Source organism: Danio rerio, chromosome 25 (assembly GCF_049306965.1).
Source record: "Danio rerio strain Tuebingen ecotype United States chromosome 25, GRCz12tu, whole genome shotgun sequence".
Taxonomy (NCBI): Eukaryota; Metazoa; Chordata; class Actinopteri; order Cypriniformes; family Danionidae; genus Danio; species Danio rerio.
In genome coordinates, this window is record NC_133200.1 from 29,984,982 (window position 1) to 30,003,848 (window position 18,867).

General features: G+C 38.9%; 1 protein-coding gene across 6 annotated transcripts in view; it reads right to left on the minus strand.

Moving 5' to 3' along the window:
* The window catches only part of si:ch211-91p5.3, a 36,933-nt gene that overhangs the window by 8,646 nt on the left and 9,420 nt on the right, over positions 1-18,867 (minus strand). For 2 of the 6 annotated variants that reach the window (XM_689352.9, XM_068217544.2), the window contains exons 10-13: positions 18,362-18,502; positions 17,160-17,579; positions 7,877-8,011; positions 6,027-6,164 (exon numbers count right to left, since the gene is read on the minus strand). In XM_689352.9, the coding sequence (XP_694444.6) occupies positions 6,027-6,164; positions 7,877-8,011; positions 17,160-17,579; positions 18,362-18,502 (834 nt within the window). Of the gene's footprint in view, positions 1-1,653; positions 2,791-6,026; positions 6,165-7,876; positions 8,012-13,325; positions 16,000-16,175; positions 17,580-18,361; positions 18,577-18,867 lie in introns of those variants that run through there. The other 4 variants (XM_073943233.1, XM_073943234.1, XR_012400448.1 and 1 more) reach the window with 4 other exon arrangements.

An 18,867-nucleotide genomic window follows, 5' to 3' on the forward strand; every position in this document is an offset into this window, starting at 1 on the left:
CTTCTGCTGATTTAGTCCATTCGTTTCAAGGTTTAGTCAGAGATGCTCTTCTGTATACTTTGGTTGTAACGCGTGGTTATTTGAGTAACTGTTGCCTTTTTATCCACTGGAACCAGTCTGGCCATTCTCCTGACCACTGGCATTAACAAGGCATTTGCGTCTACAGAACTGCCACTCACTGTGTATTTTCTCTTTTTCGAACCATTCTCTGTAAACCCTAGAGATGGTAAGGTGTAACAATCCCAGTGGATCAGCAGTTTCTGAAATACTCACACTAGCCGGTCTGGCACCAACAACAATGCCAAGTTCAAAGTCATTTAAATCACCTTTTGTGTCCATTCTGATGCTCAGTTTGAACTGCAGTAGATCATCTTAACCATGTCTGCATGCCTAAATGCATTGAGTTGCAGCCATGCGATTGGCTGATTAGACATTTGCGTTACCGAGAAGATGAACAGGTGTACCTAATAAAGTGGCCAGTAAATGTATGCAGTATGTATGTATGTATATATATATATATATATATATATATATATATATATACACACACACACACACACACACACACACACACACAGATGTGAAAAAGTGTTTGGCCATTACTGATTTCTTTTTACGTTTGTCACACTACAGTATAATGTTTCAGCTCATCAAACTGATTTTAATATTATACAAAAATAACACAAGTGAACCACCCTGCAGTTTCAAAATTATGGTTCTTATTAAGGGAAAAACTAAATCTAAAACTACACAGCCCTGTGTGAAAAAGTGGTTGCCTTCTAAACCTAAAAAAAATGATTGGGCCAACCTTAGCAACAACAACTGCAGTGAAGCAAAAAGTGTGTTATAGTGCTGTGGAGGAATCTTTTAATTGTTGTAAATTCAGCCACATTAAAGGGTTGAGCATGATCTGCCTTTTTAAGGTCATGCCACAGCATTTCAATTGGATTCAGGTCAGAACTTTGACTAGGCCACCACCATTCCAAAGTCTTAATTTTGTTTTTCTTCAGCCATTTAGAAGTGGACTTGCTGGTGTGCTTTGGATCATTGTCCTGCAGCAAAATACAAGTTTGCTTTAACTTGAGGCCAGTAACAGAAGGCTGGACCATCTCCTTTAGGATATTTTGGTAGACACAGGTTTCATCATCACAGCAAGTCTTCCAGGTCTTGAAGCAGCAACACAGCGATGCAGCAACCAGGACCAGCTTTGTAACATTTCACAAAAATTGCTAAAAACAGTAAGTCATTATCAGAGAAAGAGTTTGTAAAAAGAGTGCTTGGTGGTCTCTGCAGCAATAATATGTCCTGAAAAAATAAGCATTTGAGCAATTCCGGAACGGTTGTCAAAATTTAACAGGGAAAAATGTCAGGCTGTTAAAAATCTATGTAAGATAAAGTGACTTAAATCAACCCAGACCAGAAAGTGGTATTTTTGCATTGTATTTTACACCAGCATGTATTGTGCAAGTCAGTGCTTAAAGAGCCATGAAACCCCCACTTTCGGTTTAAGTCTACCTCAGAATTTTTTCAAAAGATGCATCATAATGGGCGTTGAGCAAAGGGCAGGAGTGGGCGTGGTCAGCAGAAAAGGGGAGAAGGTGAGAAGCGAACAACTGTTGTCAGTTAGCTCACAAAATGAAACACAAACCGTGAGAAGATACATGATTTTATAGTTTACAAAGTTAAAATCCAAAGAAATAAACAGTAATTTAATGCCCTGCTACATTTGTCATTTGTAATTAAATTTACACACAACCACAATTTATACCAATCAAACACAATAAATGAGGACTTTTCCCTCAATCCCTGAGTCTGAATGCAGACTCAGCGTAGCAGGTCTCTTGCCCTGTCTATTTTAAACATTAGCCCTGCTGGTAATCTAGAGCATTTAGACAAACAAAGCAGCACGGCGATGTGTCTAAATGTAAGCAAACTCCTGATAAAAGACGATGTCCGCCATTCTCCAATTTTCGTACCGCTCTCCCGACAAAAATGCTTGCTGCACACTAACAGCTTTGCTGTGTCGACCATGACAGCATCACAGGGAAAAACATGGAACAAATCCTGTATATCATAGAAACAAACACATACGACCCTTCATGAACAGCTAAATACTGTGTGCCATGGGTCTGTGGACGCTGTCTCACCCAGTCATCAACGTAGGATCTCACAGCTAGACACTGACAGGTATGCCTTGCCTTGCCTTGCCTTGCCTTTGGAAAGCATGTGCAGTCATGAATAATTAAGAAGCAGCTCTTCTCAATAGGATAAGAAAACTCAGCTATAAATAATAATGAGAGACCGTCATGTCATCTTTGCACTTGCAGTTTTGCGCTACGTTGCCGATTTTGATCTTTCCCCAAAAATCATTTTAAATCCGGAAACTGAAATTAGCTGACAAAAGCTTAAAATTATCACATTTTTCCCACAATTAAAGCTGACAGGTGCTAACATTGTCTTGTCTATCTTGTCTCTAAAAATTAATGTAACTAAAATAGTAAACTTTATCAGGACACAAGAATTAAAATACAGGTAGTTTGTTGCACTTTTAGAGGAGCATGAGACTAAACATCCATGTAATACACGACCTGGTGAAGGCTTTAATGACTAAGTTAGTTTATTTTGAGGCACTTGGAGGCAAGCACACCCTGAACAAAATCACACCATCAGATGATAACCTCTGCAGGTACATATCTATGTTAGGAGCACTGCAATGGTGAGTTTTCAAGGTGATCTGCAAGGTCTCAGAACAATGAAGATTGAAATGCACTTGAATTCCTCTCCATTTACCTGCAACATGGATAATGCACTTAGTGAAGCCCTCATCAATGAGTGATTCACCTGCTTTCCTTTGCTCTCGCAAAAAACAGTTTTTGTCAGTCGTGCTGCTTCTCGATTCTAGGATCACATTTGTACACTTATAGACAAATGGTGATAAACTAGCAGTCTAATCTGTAGTGAAGACAAGCCAGCACTGGCAATTTAAAAATGAGTTTCAGCCAGCCAAAGTGGCTAGGGGGAGTGGCTGTCTAACTGCCACAACCGAAATCTACCCACATTTGTTAATGTAAAGCCCTGATTATGATACAACATTTGAATGTTATTTAGCAAAGTCGAAATTGTACAGTAATTTTATTTTAAATAAGATTGCAAATATTTATTTTTCATTTGAAACAGTTTAATTTGTGTATCTTCAAATTAATAGAAATGAATAAAGTTGTTTCTTTTCTTTTTTTTTTCCTTGTTTAGAATATAACTGAACCTTTAATTGTCATTTATAACATAAGATTTAAAATGAGATTTAAAAAGCATAAATAGTCCTCACTTTATATTTGGTCGCAAAACTGGATGAAGTTGATTTAAAGAGCCCATATTATGGGTTTTTGAAAATTACCCTCCATGTAGTGTGTAACACAGCTCTAAGTGAAGTGAAGTATCCAGCTAAGGCTTAAATCTGTAAGAATACAGTGTTTAAAACGGTTGATTCATCTATAAAAGAGTCGACTCATAGTGCTTCAAACGAGTCGCCTTGATACCGATTCATTAGGTGTTTCGCCATGACGTACGAACGAAACCAAGTTATTCACGTGCACGCGCAAACCCGGGAGATTTCAAACCTGAGGCCCCGCCCTCTGACGCAGAAACCCAGACACACACGCACACACACACACACAAACATGCCGGTCGATTGAAGTCACACTGCAGATGGATATATTGAGTCTCTACCCAAAGATGAAACCTTAGCATTATAGCCAAGCAGTTGGAAACTACTGGAAACTTCTGGAAGCTACATGCTACAAAGAATACTTCATCAGCGTTTGTCAAAGGAAGGATCAGTAAAGAGTAACTTACTGCTGGACGTCAGGATGGATTTTTCTTCCTCCATTTCTCAAGTGTAAGTACGTACGATTAAAGTTGCCTTGTTTACTCTAGCTTGCAAATGTATTTAGTTGTGATTTGTTACTTGTAACCGCGTGTACTGTATCAGGTTAACTGGCTATATTCTCTTATCGCGTGCAAAGTCACGTTACAAACGCGACGCGTGCTGCTTTGTTAACGGAGCTCCGTGGACGAGGAGAAGTGTGTGTGTCTGTGTGTGCGTGTGCGCGCTCTGTCGTCCGGAGGTGTGTGTGTTTGTGTGTGTGTGTGTGCGCGCGCGTTGTCGTCCGGAGCAGGGTTAAGTGCGTGTGTGTGTGTGTGCAATATGTGTGTGTGTGTCTGTGAAAAGAGCAGAGTGAGAAGCTAGGAGATCTCCTCAACTGTTTTTGGAGTTTTTGCTCAATAAAATAGTTAGTCGTCTGAATTTTCAAGTCCATAGTCTGTATTTACATTGACCCACTGGCAGCTAAAATCCACGCCTTCACTATCGAGCGTGTATGAACTGTGATTACTTTTATATTGCTGATTAGCTGTTTGGCATTTCACTCTCTGACTAAAAGGCAGTCGACCAATCGCAACAGGCTGTCATTGGTCCAATCAGCGCAGATTAGCTTCGCGCTAAGGAGGGGTTTGGGAACAAATGAATCACTGGACGATTCATACAGGAGTCGCTGGGATAATTAGGTAAAAATAAATGCAGATTATAAGACCATGAAAGTGTTTTTTTGACCTTGCATACATATTAAACTGTTGTTGGAGACCCTTACAACCAAGATATGACCCTATTTCATGTATAATATGGGCTCTTTAATAACATACAAATTAACTATTAGTATACACCTAAATAAGAATTATAAATATTAAATTGAATAGTTTATTAATCATTTACTAACTTATTCTGCATGATCTTAAAAACACCAACTATTCTAGCTGGTTTGTAAATAATGCAAAACTTAATTTATGAATGAAAAATGAGAAGCGCTCTCACTCAGCAGCGCAGTGGAGATTTCTCTAGTTATATTGTTTCAGTCGTTTGATATGCAGTGACATGCAGTCAAGTATTTCACCAAACAGTCCTTAGGGATGCAGTGACACGCAGTCAGATGTTTCGCCAACCAGATCCGCCACTTTTGGCGCTCATAAACAATCATAAAGCCCTCGTGCTGCAGGAATGAGGAAGTCTGCTGAAGGCGTGCAGCTGTCGTGCAGTGAGGAGTTTGCGTCTATTAAACTATGTCAGTTTGCGTTCACTGAACAGTAAGAATGATTAATAAATCCATATAAAACAGTCCCTTAAAGTCACGTCTCGCTTTCAGTTTCAGCTTTGGCGAATTTTGCACTCACACTACAAACGTACTGCGCCAAAACCCAAGTGAACTGCGCTCAGGGCCACCTCCTCCAACCGGGCCAGGGCCGGCTAAGTGAACCGTGCCTGAGCCCGATTCAGCACACTCACACTTCTCAAACGATCCGGGAAATGAGCCTGAGCACGGTTCGGATAGGATAGTGTGAGTAGGCAATAAGATAACTTCTCTTGTTCAATGCTTAAATATTACATTACCAGACTTGCCAACTTATCAAAACTATACACTATGCACTGATTTATATAAAGAAACACAAGTTATGCAGGCTTTAGTTCAGCTTTCCGGTCCAGTCCTCCATAATATTTTCTTGTTTTCATGTGGCCACATGTGAAAAATATTTTTTGAGGATCTTTTTGTCTACTTCACTTTGTCCTACAGGTCCTATTTAATTGATTTATTCATTTTTAACTGGTGTGGCAGTAATCAGGCCAAAGAAATTGAACTCAGGCGTGATAAGCCAGAGTTACGTTTTAACAGGGGGGCAAACAGTTTTTCGCAAAGGGCTATGTAGTTTTGGATTTTTTTCTTTTATTAATAAAACCTTTATTTAAAAACTGCATGATGTGCTTACTGCTGTTATATTTCCCTAATATTAAAATGTAAATTTAAACTTTAAAAATGTAATGTGTTTTTTTTTTTTTTTTACATATTTAGATGTTTGTACAATATATACATATACATATACATATAACAAACAAACAAATAAAACTTTAGTACTTTTATGTAACTATTTAACATCATTCAGAAAGCGTTTAAATAACGATTAAAAAGAAATGAACTTACCTTTGTCGTAAAAAATAAAAGGGCTAAATTTCAGAATGCAGATTGTTGTGTTGTTGTCATCATCATCAAACTCTTCTATTGGTTGTTGTACTTCATATTTGCCAAAATGATCAATGATCACTGATCTGTATGTCTGGCCTGTTTGGTACAAGGATTAAAGCTAGATTATACTGTTCTGAACTTACACTTTTGCATTTGTGGCTCACAAAAAAAACACCAAACCAACCACAACAACAACAACAGTAGCACACTCAGAATACAGTGCATCAGGCAAGTATTAATAGTGCTTCATTTTTTCTACATTTTTTATGTTACAGCCTTATTCCAAAATTGATTAAATTAATTTATTTCCTCAAAATTCTACACACAATACCCCATAATGACAATGTGAAAAAAAAAAAAGATTTTTTGAAATTGTTGCAAATTTATTAGAAATAAAAAAAACTGAAGAATCACATGTATATAAGTATTCACAGCCTTTGCCGCGAAGCTCTAAATTGAGCCTAGGTACATTCTGTTTTCACTGATCATTCTTGAGATGTTTCAGCAGCAGTGAATTGGAGTTCACCTGTGGTAAATTCGGCTGACTGGACATGATTTGAAAAAGCATAGACCTGTCTATATAAGGCCCTAGGGTTAACAGTCCATGTCAAAGCACAAATCAAGCATGAAGACAGAGGAATTGTCCGTAAACCTCCGAGACAGGATTGTCTCGGAGCACAAGGCTGTGGAAGGTTACAGAAAAATTTCTGCTGCTCTGAAAGTTCCAATGAGCACAGTATCCTCCATCATCCATAACTGGAAGATGTTTGGAACCACCAGGGGCCTCATGTACAAAGACTTGCGTGGAAATCATACTAAAACATAGAAAAAAATTCAGATGTATGAAACTCTGCGTACTGCCGAATCCCACGCATATTCTTTGTATATCCGAATGAACGTGAAACTGAGCGGAACATGCACGAGCGCAAAACCCCTCCCTGCCTCCTCCCCCGTATGAATATGCTAATAACTCTACTTTGACAAAACCCAACGAATAAGCAATGACAAAAGCAGGCAAAAACAGAAACTTTGAACCGAATGAGAATTGGAGGTGCTGCTTTCGGAGGTAGACCGGAGAAAAACGGTGGTATTTGCAAGTTTGTTCTCCGGAATTAATAACAAAAGAAAAAAATGAACTCATTATCATATATTATCAGACCTAAAGAAGCAAAATTCTCTGGTCTGATGAGACTAAAATTTAACACTTTGGAGTGAATGCCAGGCGTCATATTTGGAGAAAATCAGGTATCGCTCATCACCAGACTAATACCATCTCTACAGTGAAGCATGGTGGTGGTGGTGGCAGCATCATGCTGTAGGGATGTTTTTCAGCAGCAGAAACTGGAATACTAGTCAGGATAGAGTGAAAGATGAATGCAGCAACGTACAGAGACATCATGAATAAAAGCCTGCTTTAGTGCTCTTGACCTCAGTTCTTAAAAATGAAAATGAAAATGGCTGTACACCGTCACTTCCCATCCAACCTTGAGAGGTACTGCAAAAATTCCCAATTCTCAAATTCTGGCTTCACATTCAAGACTTGAGGCTGCAATTGCTGCCAAATGTGCAACAAAGTATTGAGCAAAGGCTGTAAATACTTATGTACATGTTTTGTTTATTTTTTTAGGTTTTTCATTTTTAATAAATATGTAGAATAAAATGTGGAAAAAGTGAAGTGCTATGAATGCTTTTCAGATGCACTGTATGTTACTAAACATTACTCTATTTTCTTTGTTCTTTATCCAGTGTACAAATAAAAAGCTTTGCTTTTTATTGCTTTAATATCTAACTTAAACTTTGTACTTTACCTTCTGCTGGGGCATTGATGCAAAAGCTTTCCATTAAGTTCTTATAAGCTGCCTCAGCTGCTTCTTCCTTTGAAGAACATCTCTCAGACATAACGTCTTTGAGATTTACAGTCACTTTACCAAAGAAAGTTTTTGCTGAAAAGTAAAAAAATCTTTGTTTTATACATATTTCCTTTTACATTGTTCAGTGCCAAGTTGTGAAAAACATAATCTTTATATATTCTTTATATTATATTATATATTTGTGTGATCTCAACATTAAGAAACAGTGGATAAACTTTATTTTTATTTAAAGGGGTGGTCCAGAATGTAATTTTAAGGCTTGATTGTGTTAAGATGCAAAGCAATGTGTGCTCATATTTCACTTGAAGGAAATCACGTTATTTTTTCATATATCTCACTTTGATTATACACAGCTACTCAGCTAACATGAAAACGACTGTCATATTTCCTAGTTCCTCTGAAAGGCCCGCCCTTAAGTGACTCTATTGGTCATCGTCATAATGTGCTGCGATTCGCGGATCGGCTCCAAGTCACGCCCGTACAGCATGCGCTTTTCTGCTGTGTAAACCTCAGTCAACCTCCTGTCAGCACACTAAAATAAAATCTGACAAGTGTCTGTAACGAGTGAAAATGGGTTGCGGCTCCTTTAAGAGACCTCTTCTTTGTGTGTGCCTATGTGTGTGTGTGTGTGTGTGTGTGTGTGTGTGTGTGTGTGTGTGTGTGTGTGTGTGTGTGTGTGTGTGTGTGTATGTGAGAATGTGTGAACTTTGTGTAACAAGCACATGTGCACAGGAGTTTTTTATTTATTTTTATTTTATTTTTTGTAGTCACCAAAATTCATTAATTGTAGGCTTTGCTAAGCTAACTCTGTAAAAACCAAGGTCTCCCTTTGCATTAAACTTAGAACTTTTTACATTCAGAGTTGTTTATGTTTACACAGCTACATTACACATCAACTAAAGTTTAAAATATGATATCATAGCGGACCACCCCTTTAAAAAAAAGTAAAGGCCTTTCCTTCATGAACAAATATGCCCCATAATGAGTGGATTTCCTGATGGATCTCATATCTGTAAGATGAATTTCTCGATGTACCCTATTTTTTTTTCCTGCAGTTCTTAAAGTGCATTTAATTCCAACGTGCAAACAGCAGCTGAATTACTACAGCGAGAGTTCATACAGAACTGAAAATGTACTCATTTGTTGACCTGATTTCAGAAGTGGTTTGTTTTTTTTCTGTTAAATACAAAATAAGATATTACGTAGAATGTTGAAAACCAGAAGCCACTGACTTCCATACTAGCAAAAAACAACAACAACAATAACAACAACTATGGTAGTCAGTGGCTACCAATTTATAATATTTTTCATAATGTCTTTCTTTTGTGGTTAACAATGTTTACATTTGTAACAAGTGAAGGCTGAACTATCAAATTTTTGGGTGAACTCTCCCTTTAAATGCCACTATATTCTCTGCCAATAAGATCAGGTCTGACTGGGTCCATTTGGAAAAAGCAAAGTGTGTGTGTTGTGTGGTTTTTAGAATACAAATGGACCCGTAAAGACCTCTACACCAGTGGTCCCCAACCCCCGGGCTGATCAATTGCAGGGCTGATAGTGGAAAAAATTCCTGAGCCTGAACTTTTTTTCCTTGCCCCTGAGGTGAGTAGGGGTGGGGGTACTATGTATGCAACGCACTTTTAACACATAACTTGTGGGCCCCTGGGCCCAAATATATTAACAGCCTATGTGTAAGCCTGGTCATCATAATTGTCAAGTGGCTCTTTTTAGACACATGCCAGTAATGTCAGTGACACATGCCAGTAATGTCAGTGACACATGCCAGTGTCAGTGATGTTGTGACATGTGCCAGTAGGTGTCAGTATAAGCACGTTATAAGCACATTAATCTTATAAGTCTCTTTGCTTTAATATTTAAAAATCATTAGGCAAATGACACCTGTTATCTTACATGCATATATGTTATGAGTTTTCAACATGCATTTTATTATAACTGTTTAAAGGATATTATTTAAAATACCTTAAAATGAAAATAAGTTAAATAATAAAATAAATGAATTAATTAAAAACATAGAGAAGTCCATATTGTAGGGAACAAAGGAACTGCCAGGATGCAATAATATAAAGTACAACAGATAAGTGTAACCCCTCCCATACATAAGCATGCCACAATAAATTTGGCTGACATGTACTGTCAAATGACTATATTACGTACGGAAGTATGACTACGAATACATAAAATAAATGCGTTTAAATTAAAACATCGTGGAGTAGCTCAGCAAATAAACTAACTTGCGACGCGATAAATTAGGTTAAAAGTCGCGTAATGATTAAATATGGTTTTGCTCGTGTTAATTATTGTCATAAGCTTCGCCGGTTGTCGATGTCACTGCAGTGACATGCAGCGCGACACTCTGAGTGACACAGGTCACTACACATGCCACTAGCGAGTGACACATGACAGTGGAAAACCGGACGTGCCACCGGAATGTGCCAGTGTCATCTGTACGTCAGATGTCGTGTCACTCCATGTTAAAACTGCTACTGTGAATCCGCGTTCAAGCGCACACAATAAGCTAAAACTCGCCCCAAGCACCGGCAAAAACAAATAACAATGAATGTGTCGAGGAAAGAGTAAGGACATATCTTAATTATTTATTAATAAACTTATTCTGAGTCAGTGTCGCAAAGATCCTGACTGGCAATCTCCTCTTGGACTCGCCTTTAGAAATTCATCTTTACGGATTACATGAAGGAGTTTTCTTGTTTTCGATTTGTTTTATTTCGTTAAGTAATAATTTAAAGCTTTCTATAAATATATTTATTATGTCTGGGAGGCATATACATTTTGCTTCATTTTGTTAAGCGCTCCTGTTCAAAAACCAGACGACAGAAAGCGCATAATTTTGGTTTTCTTTATTTTATAAAAACGCTGTAACGTTTTTTGATGTATTACTCGTACTTTGTGAGCAAAAATGACGGATAACTTTAAATTGCTCCCACTGAAAAAATGCAGGTGATTGCTCTGGCGCCTCGATGTCCTGCAAGCTTTTTATAAGCAAACTATGCGCCTAATAGCACACATTCTTTAACGTTTAAGCTACCATTGTTTTTTACTTGAACTGTTTTATATCTTTTATTTTAGGCAAGTCGTGATGATCTGAGAAGGCAAACTGATCAAACAGACAATGATGGTCTTCCGCTGGGCGCTGTTCGTGAAAAAAAATCTTAATTTTAACGAATAAAAAATGCTCCAAACGTTTTTCTAAATAAGCCGAATAAAAAACGAAACTAAATATAAACACTTTGCCATTAGGCTGCATACAAAACTGAACTATTTCATAGCTGAAACACTAAGTTGTTTAAGGAGAAGGGGGAAATATATTTTTGTCCCGTCTATTGCTTCACCGTTATTTCGAGAATAAACCCAGCGTAAATATGCAGATGTCATTCCCAAAACATATCAGCGTATATGTGCCGAAAACGAAAGTTTCATACAAATTATGAATGGATTATAGCCTGGAAAGTGCAAAGCACGCTCCTCTTATTATCACTAAAAAGCGTCATCTTAGTTCATAGAGATCTCACAAAGATCCGTTATAATTTATAAAGCTCTCTAAATTACACAATTAATCTTTTATTTACATGGCGTCTACACTCAAAAGATGATTTACGAGCACACAAAATGGCACTTAATAAAAACCAATCCGGCGCTTTCAGCAGTGAGTGAATTCTGTGAATCTAGAGAAATGACAGATCAATATCCGTGAACCTGATTTTTTTTCCCCCGCAGCTAGGCTTGCCACGATAGACGGTGTTGACGGTGATACCGGTGTTAAGACGCAACACCGGTGACATCACTTTTCTACCGTGACACCATCCCCACATTTGTTTTTTTAAGTATTCGTTTTTTTATTTTTTTTATTAAACATTTATTTAAAATAAATGGAAAATATAATTATAAATAATTGACTTAAAACGAGAGCATGCTCTATAATTAAAATCTAAACATAGCTACAGTGCGTCATATTTCATTTACCACGTGAGGAGAAAAGAGGAGTCAAATTTACAGAAAGAGGATGGCGGACGATTTATTGTCAAAACGCAATGCAAAGGCGCATATTGGCAAAATTTTGGGTTCAAACCAAATGCATAAGAGAACCTGACGACGTTAATGAGGCGATCTGCAAACTTTGCCTGACAAAGGTGGCAGTATCTGGAAACATAACTAATTTATACACGCACCTTCATGTTTAATTATGGGTGGGTCGCGGATAGATCCATAAATACGCAACGCATACTCTCATTAAAAAAAAAATTCACGCGACCATCATCTCACAATGTTTAATAATAAATATCTTTTTTTTTATTAAAACGAGTGATTTAGCAATGCTGCGCCATTGACAATCCAACTGCAGAGAAACATCGTGGCAACGTGAGGACTTTTTCCGAAGTTCAGCTGTTCTTATTTCCACTTGATTATGTGTTTAATGTCAAAAAAATCCATAATGTCTAGGCCAAAAAGATCGAATCCTGTGTATGCGCGCATCTTTTATAACTGAGGCCGCTCTCTTCAAAAACCGAAAGTTGCTTCTTCTGTCTGACAATATTTCGGCTTTTAATATATGAAAAGTTTATTTAGATGAGCCAATATTAAAAATTGCAATAAAGTGACTGAGACGTGCGGCCACACATCGAATCTGAGGACTGATTTCTCTCTCTCTCTCTCTCTCTCTCTCTCTCTCTCTCTCTCTCTCTCTCTCTCTCTCTCTCATTCAGACATCGAGCCACAACACAAGTCAAGTTGCAAAACTTAGGCAGGTGCAGCTGACAGGTAGAATAGCTGAAGCCTTTACGAAATCTGTCAAAATGCACCTCTGAAATTAATAGGCATAAATGTCTTTGAGCCAAAAAAAAGTCTATTGGTAGGATATCTGTAAAAACGCAATTGGAGCCAAAGATATGAGCTGTGTAGCCTATAAATTATAGGCCTATTATTTCGAATAAAATGAAAACTAAAATTAACAATTCATTGCATTTTTCGTTTGATAAAAATATACGTAAACGAAAAAAAATCAAAGGGTGGCTAATTTGTATTAATGTGTTTTAATTTTAATGAAAATATGCTCAGCATATTTAATTAACGGCTATACGCCGTCAATAGACAAGCCATTCTAAACATTATTTTACCGTGTACTGGGTTATAATGTATATTTTACAATAAAAACTAAACGTAGCATGTCTCGCTGTCATTTAAAACGTGTAATTCATACCACACCAGAGCTGTGGACCTGTAGTGTTTAAACTTACAGGGCGGTTGGTCAATAGTCTTAATGCGCACTGAACTCCAATCCGAGGGACTCGATAGTTACTCGATAGACAACATTAACTTGAGAGAATTAAAAAATAAAAGGTTTTTTTTTTTTAAAGGAACAACGTGCAAATCTGCAACAAATAAAATAAAAATAAAACGTCTTGGCAGTGCTGTGTGTATTCCGCCACTGATTTATACTTCTGCGTCAGGTGACCGGCGTAACCCACGGCGCAGGCAACGCGCGTGGCTGTGCATTTATACTTCTGCGCGCTGTCTCTGCCGGTCTGCATTAACACTTCCGAAACGCTAGTTGGCAGAAAAGTGTAAATGTTCCTCTGTGTCAAGTTTCTTCGCTACTTTTTTGCATTTCCTGAACACTTCCGGGATGTACAAGTGGCTCAAACTCGCTCATTTTGAGGCAGGAACCGGCGGACGTGCAACAACTTTAACTATGAGGTAAACACAAAACAAAACTTTCCATCCGGAGCTCCTTCACGGGACTCCACACTTGTAAACAATCGCTCGCGCGGCGTCGCGCCATTCGCGCGCCTCTCGGTCCCGCCCAGACTCGTCAGCGCTACCAAGCCGACCAATCACAGAGCTTATGCTACGCGTCGTTGCGACGTGTAGTTACATTTTTTGAGAGGTGCACGTCAGTGACGGCGATGGCCACGGCGAAGGGCTATGCGTCAGCGCCGTAGCATACGCCGGTGTTTGACGCAGAAGTATAAATCAGGCGCCCTTAAGCCTGGTTTATACTTCTGCGTCAAGTGACCGGCGCAACTCACGGCGCAGGCAACGCGCGTGGCTGGGCATTTATACTTCTGCGCGCTGTCTCCGTTGGTCTGCATTAACACTTCCGAAACGCTAGTGGGCAGTGAGGTGTAAATGTTCCTCTGTGTCGAGTTTCTTCGCTTCTGTTTTGCTATTCTGAACACTTCCTGGATGTACAAGTGACTCAAACTCGCTCATTTTGAGGCAGGAACCAGCGGACGTGCAACAACTTTAACCATGAGGTAAACAAAGAACAAAACTTTCCATCCGGAGCTCCTTCACGGGACTCCACACTTGTAAACAATCGCTCGCGCCATTCGCGCGGCTCTCGGTCCCGCCCAGACTCGTCGGCGCTAGCAAGCCGACCAATCACAGAGCTTGCGCTACGCGTTGTTGCGACGTGTAGTTACAATTTTTGAGAGGTGCACGTCAGTGACGGCGACGGCCACGGCGATGGGCTATGCGTCAGCGCCGTAGCATACGCCGGTGTTTGACGCAGAAGTATAAATCAGCCTTTATGCTGCGCCTGTAACTGCCGCTTGTAAGAGAGATCAAAGCTGTATCGATAAAACCAAAAAGCAAGATCATTTAGTTATAAATATTCCATAACAATACTTATCGAAATATTTATACATTTACATGTTGTTTATTGAGATTGTGTGATCTGTATAGGTTGTCTGATCTTTCAAGAAGCTGTAAACTGACACATGTGCGGTGATGTTTAGCTCTGACGAGGCGCTTTTATTTAGCCTGCCCTTTGATTTTTTACATAATGTTCCAATTCTTAATTTTTTTTCATATAGTTTAAATATAAAATGAGTGCTCGCTTGTTTAGTTGTGATCATTATGCAAGGATCATATTTCATATTCGGTTTATTCTTCAATAGCCTAAATTCGTTAATAATGTATTTTATAAATGGGTTGTTCATAAGGACTAAGCTGTTAATATATAACATAGGCGTTTATGGTTGTTATTTGTATGGTTCCAACTTACACAGTTTTTTCAGCCTGTAGCAGTGTTGTGTTTTATTCGTTATGTAAATAAAAGTTATGTTTTGTTTAATAACAGGGATTTTTTTTGTAGTTTCCTTTCCGTCCATTCAAACAACTGACACCGAATTGGCAACTCCCGCAAAACTGAAAGTGAAAGTATTATACGCACGCATTTATAAGCTATTTAAAAGCAGAAAAAGAGAGGAAATGAAAAAATGCCCACTCCCACGGTGATACCGGTGTTGTCACATGTCGATTAACCGGTGGGGAAATTTCCTCACCGTCGCAACCCTACCCGCAGCCACAGGACGCCGGAAATCCGGCGTGGTGCCGGAACGCTATCACCCCTGCAATTGGTACTGGGCCACACAAGAAATCAATAATTATTTAAGTTTTTTTTTTTATTATCTGAATTTGAACAATATTTTATTTTGAAAAATCTTTTATTTTGAAAAATATCTATTTTTCCTCAGTTACATTTCGGCCACTTGAGCGCCAAAAAACAGACATCTTTTAAAAGTTTCTTTGCGAAGAGGAAAAGGCCCAGTGAAGGACCCATGGACTGCTAAGGAATGGATCTGAAACCCATTTGTCAACAAATCAGGTGAATTCACTATGTCTGTGCAACAAGGTCAACTGCTTGAGATCGCAAATGATGATCGGACAGTTAACATAGATAGAGATCATTCACACATCGCGTCTTTTCCACCTGTTTGTTATTTCTAACGGAGGTGCGTGGCATGCGCATACGCATATTTCATGTGGTAGCCATTTAAAAAAATGAGAAGGTGGGAAGAAACCCAGATGTATAGGATCAGCACTGTAATATTGCAACAACATGCTGTGTGCTACAAATCTTAGCCGCGATTTCAAACTGCAGATATGGTGTGAACATCACTTTAAAAGCATTAACTTAAGTTTAATTTAAACAATTAAAAGCATATTAGGCATCAAACAAAATCATAATCTCTTTAAGAGTAATAAGCTTAAGTGTCCTCCTAGGCCAGGGGTGGCCAACCCTGTTCCTGGAGAGCCACCTTCCTGCAGATTTCAGTTGCTACCCATATCAAACACACCTGAACCAATTAATTAGGACCTGAAAACCACGTGATGATTATAGACAGGTGTGTTTGATATGGGTTGGAACTGAAATCTGCAGGATCCAGGAACAGGGTTGGCCACTCCTGTCCTAGGCCTTAGTTCATGGCACCAGGTAAACACCGTGGGGATGCTTCCCTGCTTCAGCCTATGTAACCTGATGAGCAATAAAACAATGCAGTCCCCTTTAGCACACCCTCGTGTTGTCTGTAATAGGGTTGTCCTGGTACAGAAATTTTAAAAACGTCTATTTCCTGCTAACATTTATGCCCTGTTGATCACGTTCCTAAACCCTGCAGATTTGCCACAGAATTTACCAGTGCTCAACAGAAATGACTTTGAATCATTTTATTAACCTAAATTTGATAAATGGCATCTAAAACGTGTGTTTGGGAAAGGAAAGGTTAACCAACTAGTGCCCTTTCTCAATTCAATATTCCTTTTTAGCTTCACTATCCATTCAGAACGGACCTTCGGGTCACTCAAAGTAAGAAATTATACATTTGTGTCACTTTCTCTTCGCTGATAAGATATACAGTAAGGTACACAGACGCCGTTCCTGTGTGACTCCAGGCAAACTTCCAGGTTTCTTCCCACCACAGCCTTGCTTTCGCTTTTAAAACAGTGGCCATGTGAAATCAGTATATTAGGAGTGACGTACACAAGTGGTGCGATGCTTGTGAAAACAACTTCAGAATGCTTCGAGCACAACGTGAAAAGAACTGACCAATCAGCTTAATATTTTGTAAGGAACATACACATTTCGGTGGACTATCTGGCAAACCCTGCAGTGCTTTTTTTTATTTTCTCCATAATTAAAATTTGCATAAGAGTTGCAGCATCCTCAGAGAAAATGGTTGATGGTCGCCTAGCAAGCTACGTTCACACTTCCCCTCCCCCCATCCCATGTAGCGGTAAAATTGTCAAGCATTGACCGGTTGATAATAAAAACTGCTCTACACTATGACCAATCCGTTCTGTTTAAAAAAAAAAATGTAAAACAATACAAACATCTCCAAACTGGGTGTGCAGTTTGCGGAGTTGTGTGGGATGCTAGATGAAAGTATAAAGAAGGCTTTACCTAGACAATCAATCCTGGGCTTTTTCCTTACTACAGCTGGAGAACTGGAGTCTTGAGGGTCTGGCAGCATAGGAACAGGAATACAAGCTGCCTCTTGAAATACCGGAAGCTGTGCTGATTTGCAAATGTTGCCAGACTTGAGCTCTGAATGCTCTTTCTCTGCTGCCTGAGTAATAGATGCTGCAGAATTTGTCAGGTCTGGGCTGATGCTCATGGCCACCTGTTTTTCACTAATCTCTGGATTATTCACAGTGGTATAGTTGGGACTTTTGAGACCCCTTGTCTCAAGACACTCCTTCAGAATTCCTTTGAAGTTCTTTTCCGTTTCTGATATTGGAGCACAGTTGAAAATACCTGACAGATGCTGCAAGGCAACTTTAGCTGCCTGTTGATCTGCCAGTTTCTTCTTGGTGGAGCCATCTAAAATAATCCAAGAAATGAAAACAAAAGATCAGCAAACAATAGATTGTAAATCCACACAAAGCTGAAGGAAAAGAAAAATGTGTGATGTAGGGTTGGGCGATGTCAACCAATTTGGCATCGTACGATGTCTAATGTGAAACATCAAGATGGATGATGGTATCGTCATCATGTGAAAGACAGGGGGAATGGGGGGGTGTGACGTGTCTAAACAGCAAGGAGGGATTCAGGGGTGAGAAGGATCCTTATTTGAGGACCGGGAGGGAGACGCACGATTTCTGGGAGATTATCACTCGTTTGCAGGCATTATGAGTCATGCAAATGCATAGAGACTCCAGGAACTTCAAGGAGACTTGGGATGTCTGAACATCACATTTAACAACTATAGTGAAACACGATCCTGCAGTACATTATTGATTAACTGTCCGACATGCACTGCTCTTTGGAGCTCAGAGGAGCGCATAACAGTGTGTGGCTGTGTCTGTGTGGGTGTGTGGTCACTTGATGAGCATTTTCAGCAGACGGAGGGCTGTTTAGAAAGGCTAGGTAAAACACAGTGTGGATGGGTATCATTTACGTTCTAAAATGGCATTTTAACACTAAGACGTAAACAGGGCCAAAGTGTGTATTTTTCGCGAGCGGGTTTGCGACGTGGGCGGGGCGGAGGATCGGCGATGCCGGCTCAGCATTATGTTGTCTATTGGCGACGGATGATGGCATCGTCTTTCGGCCCAACCCTAACATGATGTTTAACCAATGACTAACAGCAGAAGAGTAATTACCTTTGTCATAAAATGTGAAAGGCCCAATGAGTTTGAGCTTGCAGCTAGTTGTGTTGTCATCATTTTGAACAAAGTATTCTGATGGTTTTTGGAAATAATTTGCGTTGAAATATTCCAAGATCACTGACCTGTGTGTCTGACCTGTTGGAAAAGGAATGAAAAAAATAAGTTTTATTTGTGTCATTCTGAAAATCATGTTTTGCATCTAAAACGTACTAAAGAAATTATATGTCAGAAATACAAATAAAAACAGGGTAACAGCATGAAACATATTCATGATAATGCGGTGGAACTATTTATGAAAATACATAAGAATAAATAAACTAAATGTAAAACTAAAATTTTTATAAGTTTTTGATGGAAAAATGCTTTGTGTCCTGATGTGTAGTAAAAAAGCAATAATCTGTGATATTATAATCAGTGGAGTTATCCTTTGTTGCACAAACCTGAAATGGCTTAATTTTCAGGCAAAATCCTTGGTTCATTGTATGTATTTAAAAGTAATA